At 37.8% G+C, this 9,643-nt stretch overlaps 2 protein-coding genes across 2 annotated transcripts; both read right to left on the bottom strand.

Moving 5' to 3' along the window:
* Positions 1-2,597: 2,597 nt before the first annotated feature.
* On the bottom strand, positions 2,598-3,937 carry twist1a (twist family bHLH transcription factor 1a). Its single transcript, XM_060897390.1, has 2 exons — positions 3,272-3,937; positions 2,598-3,035 (listed from the first exon to the last, which is right to left on the bottom strand). The coding sequence occupies exon 1, from the start codon at positions 3,814-3,816 to the stop codon at positions 3,307-3,309; it is 510 nt and encodes a 169-aa protein (XP_060753373.1). The 5' UTR covers positions 3,817-3,937; the 3' UTR covers positions 2,598-3,035; positions 3,272-3,306.
* A 2,711-nt stretch (positions 3,938-6,648) lies between these two features.
* LOC132837596 (fer3-like protein) lies at positions 6,649-7,182 on the bottom strand. The gene has a single exon (XM_060857349.1). The coding sequence runs from the start codon at positions 7,066-7,068 to the stop codon at positions 6,649-6,651; it is 420 nt and encodes a 139-aa protein (XP_060713332.1). The 5' UTR covers positions 7,069-7,182.
* Between the last annotated feature and the right edge of the window lie 2,461 nt (positions 7,183-9,643).

The following is a 9,643-nucleotide window of genomic DNA, read 5'->3' on the forward strand; positions in this document are numbered from 1 at the left end:
ACACACACACGTCAAATCGTTTAACTGGACTGCACATGTGAGTTTTGTTGCCTACAGCCACTGAAGACGGAGGAATTTCAGCTGATCTAATGTCCTGCATTCTTCATGCAGGAAAGAAAAACACAGCCATGCCACTGTAATTCTTCTTACATATATTTATTTATTTATTTATTTAATACTACATTTTCAAATTAAATATTTACAAAATATTAATGAAGATTAGCCTGGCTAATGTAGCTCCTTATTTATCATAGATTATTCATTAAGATTTGATACTAGTTACATTTTAGAGTTTCTGGCCTACTCATGTAATAACCACATGCTTCTGGAAAACATCTGTAGATCTGGAAAGAGGCAACATTTCTAATATTTAGTACATTAAAGTGTTATTAGAATATCAAAAATCATGTTTTAAATGCTAGCCTGTAAAGGACGTTTAGAGCTACATGAGTATTTACCATTTTCTCTGCTTCTCTTCTCCTTGGGAAAGGAAAAAAGTGTCCTGAAGTGTCTTCTATCAAAAAGAGAAATTCCTCAGCAGAACAGAGAAGAAAGGGGAAGGACAGAAGAGAGTGCTCGTCTTCTTCTACCTAACTTCGATCTAACAACACCAGAAGAACATCTCCAAACTCTCCGATTAATATCACGTTTTAAACATCTTTTCTTTCTTGATTAAAGAAATTCAGAGCGCTTTGTGTCAGAGCTGCTGTTCTGTTCTGCGGCTGTGCGCTCTCGAAGGCGGACCCCCAGCTGCAGCTAAAACATCTGCTCGCTGCTTCACGTGACTTTAAAAGAAAAATACGAAGCACATCTGGTAAAAATAAGTTTGATTCAGGTGCCTCGGTTCTTATTTTACTTTCTGTACAAGTCAAAGGAATATCTGAAACTCGTTTGAATTTTACTCGTTGTATATAATACAAAACCTGGAAAAAAAAAGGTGTAGGGACCAAGTCTAAAACTTTCTAATAGGGCCTAGCTGGTAGAATAGCCTTGTAACAAAATGTTATTAATAATTATAGCAATAATAATTTGTAGTAACATTATGAGATTAAGGATTAGTAACAGTAACATGAATAAATAACGAGATTAAAGATTAGTAACATTTAGGAGATTAACACGTGCCAAATTGACATTATATTGATTCTCATTAAAATAAAATAAAATAAAATAAAGATTATTATATTAGGATTTCATTGGATATTGAATCTGCTAACTGGAATTTTAAAAAATAAATAATGGTGCATAACAGGATCTTAAAGACTACTAATGTAAAACTTTACTCTAAAGTTCAATTTAATGATACAAACTAACTGTACAAAGGCTGTACCACACCAAACAACAAAAAAAGTATTGTTTGCCATCATATTTTGTTTTGTATTCTTTTTAGAGATCATTTGGCTACTAAATTAAAACAAACCAAAAAAAAACACCAACCAGACCCAGTGGCTACTGGTTATGTGCGCTCTATCTTTCTTCATCCAAGCTATCTGAATGCATTGAATACTTAATAATTTTATTCTTTGCCTTTCATTATGTTCTATGCTCATATCAGTATGATGATAGTGGAATAAAAATATCCGTTATCCCTCCGCAACACACCTCGGCTTGACCCCGTGACCCAACCGCGTTTCATTCGCATCTGGAAATTCCACACCATCCCAATTACACACACCGTGTCTTCAAACGATTCCTTCACACCAACCTCAAATACTTTCCCAGACCTGTTCTTCACCTGACACACCAGACACTTCTGCTTTTTTTCTGTACCAAACTGTATCACATTACAAAGAATCCTTATACGTTTATTCATGCTTGTTTTTACACTTTCTCATCACTTCATGTCCCTGTATTTTTTATCGCTTTTTAATAATGTCTAAAAGATCAACAGTGAGGAATGAGCAATTGCACTCAAAAGACTGCAATGAAAGTAATTAAGCATTTTGAGACCACTAAGTGTGCATTAGGAGAGATCTTCTGTGAGCACAAATTTTAATGTAGACGACGTGAACAAATCTCAGCATAAGTGTTGTAGCTTTAGCCTGGTTCCCAATTATAGGGTTTAATAAGATATTGCATATTGCATACCAATAGCAGTGGAATAAACTTGCACATAAATACTTAGGTAAAATATTTTAAGAAAAATAAGATCATTAACACTACTAGGATTAAGAGATGATCTTTATACCAAATCACGTCAAAAGCCTGTGATCTCTAAACCCTCTAGAAAAATAACAATTTGCATTTGAATAAATTTAAGACAATTAGTTAATTAGTTAGTAAACCTTGTTTTCAAGATTATGGATTTGCCATCATGCAGACATTGAGCTGCATGCAGTCTTGTTTTTGCCCCTAACTTGTTACCCATTATTGATACAGACACGAGAATGTTTACATGAGTTTGTATTAAATAAATTGAAGAAGAAAAAAAAAATCCTGATTTGTTCATAATGGTAAATTCAGACCGGAATAATTTATATTCAAACCGCTTTTATTGCATAAAAATAAACGTATATTTACAAACATTAAACACACAAATGAATGTAGACAACGAATCCATTCTTCATCATGATAAGTATCAATAAATAAATAACCTTTCATTCATAGACCAGATGAAAAAAACATTTTTATACAGATATGAGCCAAGTTTCGTTCTTTGACGAAATAAATAGGACGACATTCATATTCGTGGCTCCACGCTGTCAGCCCGAAATGAAGCGCCTTCTTCCTGCTGCTGCAGTCTTTGTGGTTTGGTATGAGATGGCAAGGCTTGTCGGAATGCATGCATATAGCCTACACAAAAATAAAGTTCCAACATTCATCGTCAAAATTCACCGCATTTACAAGCACGGATCTTGAAGAAAAATCCTTGCATACTGTCGTTAAGTGCTCGCGACGACGCCACCGGTCCACCCCGGTAAGACTGTCTCCAAAACCTTCCCTGTTTGGCTATAATCCGGGCCTGCTTACTCTTCCTTTTGGTCCTCTGGCTGTGCGCAGGCTTTCTGCTGCTGTCCTTCTGCTGCTCAGTCAGAAATCTGCATGAAGAAAGATGACATTTATTAAAATAAACTATAAAGTAAAAAATATTCAATATTCTCGGATATGCTAGTGTTTATAGTGTGTATGATTTTATATTTTTAGTATGTGTGGTAGGCCAGTTGATTCTACAACAGGACTGCACACTAATTAATGTCATGATACGAATCTGAACATGTCATGCACTTAAAATGCAGTTAAAAAAATGTCTGTGCAATGGGTTTGGCGTGCATACCATCGCTCTCCAAAGAAGCCGCAGGTCTGTGCGCGTTAGTGAGATGTTGACATGGACCATGCGCCTTCCATCCTCCACACGGAAAACGCATAGCTCAGCCGTTCATGAGCCACATAACTGCAGCTCGCCATTTTGGAGTCCAACTCGTCGCTTTGCAGCACCTGACAGAGGAAGTCGATGTAGCGCGCGGCGAGCTTGAGAGTCTGTATTTTGCTCAGTTTGTCCGAGGGCAGGGTGGGGATGATCTTGCGCAGGGAGGCGAACGCCTCGTTCAGGGACTGCGTGCGTTGCCGTTCCCGCACATTCGCCATGACGCGCTGCGTCTGCAAGTCCTCGAAGGACTGCGGGCTTCCGGCGCACTTTTTGCCTCTTTTCCCAGAGCCTGGTGTCGGGCTGTCCGAGTCCTCTCCGCTTCTTCGACTAGCTCTCCTTTTTCTTGTGCTGCGCTTCTGTTGCCTGTCGAGCTCCTCTTCACTGTTACCGAGACTGTCCACCGGGGATTCCGGGGAACTTGACTCGTCTTGCATCGCCTCTTCCTCGAACATCACCTACGGTTCGGCTCGGTTCGCTTCGTTCTTCCTTTCTGGAATTCGCCTTCAAAGTGTTGCGCACTCGCGCTGGCCCCGCGCGCCACCGAGGTGTCGCTCAAACTCAGGAGAAAGTTTGGAGCGCTCTTATAGTCTGGAAGGCGCAAACTTTATGGAGAGGCCTCTGATTGGCTAAGAGTGAGTACGACGTAAGATGGAGGAGTAGGAGAGGCTGAGCAAGTATTTTCAAAAAATCCGTTATTACAAGTTTGTAGACTTACGATAGAGAAATAACAGCACAGACACGTGCACAGTTTGAAAAAGATGCAAACCGTCAGAAAGAGACAGGACGCTTAACAGAGATGTTATATTCATTTGGTCAGTGTATAACTTGCATAAAATCCCCATCTCACGTGACACCCAATAAACCTGGCTAACCCACACCCTAAAAAAAGACGTTTGCACTAGAACGCAATCTTGATAAAAATGTGTTCTAATTGTCAAGAGACTTTGCAACAGGATTTTCCAGTGTACACTTTTTTCCTCCAAAGAGACATGATCTTTTGTTTTTCAAATCTTAAAAACAGTTAATTAATAGAGTTCATTATTGTTTATCTTTGTTGGCGTGGAGATCACCGACTGGGCAGTTTCACTGACTGCTCTTTGGTACGAATAAGCTTCTAAGAATACGAATATTCTTTTTTAAAATGAAACACCAAATAGCTATGTAGCACTTTTAACACAAACAACAGTTAAGTGTTATTAATTCCAACACTATGCGGTTTAGTGTGCATGAGCGCAGTTACTGTTATTACACCAAATAAACAGGTTTCAGCCACAAACACTTGGAAATGTAATTGATTCATGATTGGTTTCATTGATTATTGTTGTTATTATTAATGATAATATTTGACGCGGAGGTGTGGAATAGTCCAGAAGTTTCATTGGCTGGCACGCGCATCCTGGACGCCAAAAGAGGTGCTACTTTTCGCACATTCTCATAGTCTGCTCTTTTCTTTTTTTTTTTTTTGCATGTGGTCGGTGCAAGGTGTGGTCGCGCCTCGTTCCAGCAAAGTTGCCAGATTGATGCGCGTTTCCAGCCCAATCACGTTTTAAAAGCCTTCTCATTTACTTATTTTAAACCTGCCCATGATATATCTGCCAGAAAAGGGTCCTCTTTTTTCCCAGCAGTGTGATTAAAGAATGTTCAGAAAGTTTAGGATTCCATCCAGTTATTTTCCAACTGTCATACTGTCATGTAATTGTTAGTTATATATACAGTAGTATGTATTATACAGTGAAGGTATTGTCTAGGGTAATTTGCTGCATGTGAATATGCCAAACTGTCCAGTTATAATCTGACTATTATTTAATTTGTCTTTGCATGGAGAACAGAGTGAGTCTGGACTGCTTAAATAGACCTCACTGTTTATCTTAACATGTTCAATGCAGTCTTGAAAAGTGCATGCCTGTGTTAGCATTCAGCCCACTGGGACTGAGAGCAGAGAGAGCTGAGGATTTAAAAGCCAAGTCAGACTCGGGTTTCCACACACACACACACACACACACACACACACACACACACACACACACACACACACACCGCCCACATTGGCAGCTTGGAGACCCGACGCATCAAGTGTGCAGCCAAAAACACAAAGCAAACATTAAACTAAACGAGATGTCAGTCCAAAGAAAATATGCAGTCCAAAGTGCCCCTTGCTGTCACATGGGCTCAGAAAAAAACCCAAAAACTACAAAAAGAAATGCAAAAACAAAAAGGCTTTTCTTTTTTCCCTAAAAAAAGTCTCCTCTCTCGCTTACTCGAGGAACACAAACAAGTCAGATCGAGACATCAAAGTCTTCACTACTTGCGCACGCACACGCCAATTTTTAGATAAGAAAGTTCAATCTTTCAACTGCTGATTATTTTTCGCGTCTTTTAAAGATGCCACTAGGGGGCGCAATGAAATCAATCGATAATTCCAGATCAGTGGTTTCCAATTCTAAATGTCTCTGCGATGCTCTCTACAGTGTTTTGTTTGCGCCTGAACTCAAATCACTCTAATTAAAATATTACATTCATAAGGCTGAATTTCTATTTGTCACAAGAAAACACTACAGCTAATACAGTACAATAATTTGAATGACTCAACATCTTAAGCAAGTGGAAACAGAATTAAATATATTCTGAATTATTTATTACTTTCTAAACAATTTGAAAATCTTCTAAAGTTACCCATAAGACCTATGTAGTTCCAAAAACCCAAACAACATGGGCAAAACACGACTAAACACCAAACCAGCTGCAGGTGGGGTTACCTGAGCTCTGTCCATGGTCCTGAAACAGGCATCAATAACTTGATCATCAAACACCTGTTCAGATACATGTACAATTGTACACCAATATTTAGAGTCATATACAGTATATATTATGTCCAAATTGTCTTAAGGTAAATATCTCAGTCGTTGGCCGTTACATTTGGTCCAGCAATAATAATAATAATAATAATAATAATAATAATAATAATAATAATAATAATAATAAGCAGATAACATATCCATCTTACACCGTTTTTTAAACCTACTATGCGTTTTATTACTTAGGTATTTCACAGTTAAACACTTTGAATATAATATAATTATTATTTAAAAAAAAAAAAAACAGAACAAAATAACAGTCAAATCGCTTTATAGTTCAATCCAATGCTGAATGTTTCCTTGTCTGATTTCTTTTCTGATAGGCATCCTATTCAACAATTTTTGCTGGTATTAGAACAATTCCATCTCTTTATTATTATTATTATTATTATAATTATTATTATTATTATTATTCTTTTTCTTTTTTTTTCATTTTTCCAATAATTCCGTCATAAAAGAGATGTACACGATGGCGAGGCGCAGCGTCTCGATCCTCGACAGCCTCTTCTCGTAGGCGAAGGTCGGCACTTTTCTCCTGAGCTCATCGAAAGCCTCGTTAAGGCTGAACATTCTCCTGCGCTCGCGGATGTTGGCGGCTCGACGCTGCACGCTGGTGATTACACGCTTTCGCTTTGGTGTCTTCCGGACGTCACTTTCACCTTCACTTTCATCAAACCCGTTAATAGCGGAGGTGAAGTCTTCACGTACTCCGTGATAGTCCATGTGGTAAGTGAGTGACGTGTCTAGGCCTTCTGAAACTCCAAAAACTGAACGCGGAGGCACTTCGCAGTTCATGTCGCTGACGAAGTTAAACATGGTCGATTCGAGGAAAGGCCTCTGCGTGTCCATGGCTCAGAAAAGTCCTGTGAATCGGCTACATGACAACCTTGACTTTTATACCACCATATCAGCATATTAAGACTATTCCTTATGAGTGAAGAAGTCGGAACATTTAATCTTAGTGTGACATATCGGATGATGGTCCGGGACGCGTGGATGCCAGGCAATGACGCCTGTTATTCACCTTTTTTAGTGATAATCCTGTCAGAGCGTTGAGGTCAGTTCCGTTTTGGCAAAACTCCAAAGGGCCCAATCCCTGCTGATTCAATAAATCTGCCTATTCGGCTCCAATTTCATGTCTTCAGGTGCCTTTAAAATTCAATCTAAACCCAGTTTAAGATGTAAGAGTAAGAGAAAAGGTCCAGCAGTCCTGCAATAACCCAGTGATTCTTCCATTTGATCTCACTTGTGCTCTGCAGTCCTCAATGATGGCCTAAAGAGAAGAGCCTCTTGACAAAGGGTCACTCAGTCGTGTTTGCTTGGTTTCCCAGTACACTCTGAGGCTAAGTAATGAGACTTCTGCTACTTAAATGGCCAATGTTTGAGACCAAATATAACATTCCCTAACAGTCACTATACTTGAGTGGCCTTTCTTTTGCAAATTAGCGCAAATAGTTCCCTGTTCCCATGGAAAAGCTCCCACTGGTGTCTTTGAGTTAAAAAAAAGAAATTTAAATCTTAGTCTTTAAAAAACTATTCTGAAAAGGGTGTTTCATTTACTCTCATTATGTGACTATGTGAACATGTGGGTTCTTAATTTATGTAATATTCAGCCTAATAATAGTTACTGAACTATTGAGATTCCTTTACCATGTCTTTAATTCCATCCAAGCAAACATTTAGCCTTCTAGTAATCTTCTCATCAATGAAAAATCCAATTACAATCGTAGTTCTACTTTTATGTATCTTTGAACTTAAACAAGTTAAAGAAGTAACAAGTCTCTCTCTCTCTCTCTCTCTCTCTCTCTCTCTCTCTCTCTCTCTCTCTCTCTCTCTCTCTCTCTCTCACTCTCTCTCTCTCTCTGTCTCTCTGTGAAGTTGAACGTTTTATGCAATGAGGCCTCATCTAATTAAATATGCACAGGTCTTCATACTTCACATCACAGCTTCAATTGTTTTTAAAAAAAAAACATTTGATGGAATATAATTTATTCACTTTTAGTCAAGAAACTATGAAAGCACTACTACAAATATTGGGTTGTTTTAAAGCCATACATGTCATTTATATCATACATTATGAAACAGAGATAGAAATGGACAGGTAATAATCTGAGTGAAGAAAATAATTAATGAATTAAACCTAAACATGGTTAAATATAATTCCACACTATTAAGAGTCTTTTATATGTTTTACAAAAGCAGCTAATTTTTATATCATAATGACATAATGTTTAGGAAACATCATTTATGATTTATGATGTTGTGCTAAGTGGGCGGAGCTTAAACTGTTCTTCAAAGCTGATAAGTTTAAGATAAAGTGCTGATTATGAACAGATAAAAATAGTAAAATAGTCAGTTAAAGGCTGGGTTTTGAGATATATTACAGTTTAGGGGTAGAGATATTTCACAAATCTAAAAAATGTTTGTCGTGACAAAAATCAACATTTCTGAAAGAAGTGTCTTACCTTTTTGGAATTTTCACATTAGTTCTATGAAATATTCAATCAGTAAAAGCACTAGACACTGAAATCTGACAACCAGGCCATCAGGAAGCCACTAAAGCTCCTTTTTCCTCAGCTTTTCCTATTAGCTTCCCTGCATTAACAGTGACAAATAATGCACTATAATTACTGCATAAGATGGTTTAAGATGCAAAACCAAACAGTAAATCATTCATTAAAGATCAAGTCAAGTCAAGAAGCTTTTTTGTCATTTCAACCATATATATGAATGATGAAGGATATATTTTAATAACATTGGAAAAAGCAGAAGAACCCTGGCATCATTGCACAATAAATATGATAGAGTAGGCAATATATGGATATGTCTGTTGGTCTTTCAGAGCAAGGCTTTGTTGGTCAGACAGACAGCTTCTCTAATCTTTAACACTATGAAATATGGATCACTGTTGGAGTGTTGACCTAGTCATGCACTGTACTATTTCCTGTGTGTGTGTATGTGTGTGTATATATGTGTGCAAATCTAAGGACAGAGTGAGTGTGCGGTGATTTAAGAGAGCAGCTCATTCCATCTTCTGCCTGTAATAAGTCTTTCTGAAGTCTTAGTTGATAACAGATAGTCTGTCTGGAGAATATTTATGAAGACTAATCAGAAAGGTGTGACATGATGGCTTTTGTACAAGATGTCAAATAGGCAACTGTCTCTAAATCAAAGTGTGTGTGTGAGTGTGTGTGTGTGTGTGTGTGTGTGTGTGTGTGTGTGTGTGAGAGAGAGAGAGAGAGAGAGAGAGAGAGAGAGAGAGAGAGAGAGATTGTTTTAAAGCTTTTTTTGTGATATTAACATGAAGAACACTTAAATGCTCAACCAACTAAAGAAAGAAGTTAAAAAAATTATATTAAGGTGTTTCCAGAACAGGAGCTCTGACTGTTTCTATAGTAACATCTTACACAGAGAACTTACACAG

This window comes from Tachysurus vachellii, chromosome 21 (assembly GCF_030014155.1).
Source record: "Tachysurus vachellii isolate PV-2020 chromosome 21, HZAU_Pvac_v1, whole genome shotgun sequence".
In the NCBI taxonomy this organism is placed as follows: Eukaryota; Metazoa; Chordata; class Actinopteri; order Siluriformes; family Bagridae; genus Tachysurus; species Tachysurus vachellii.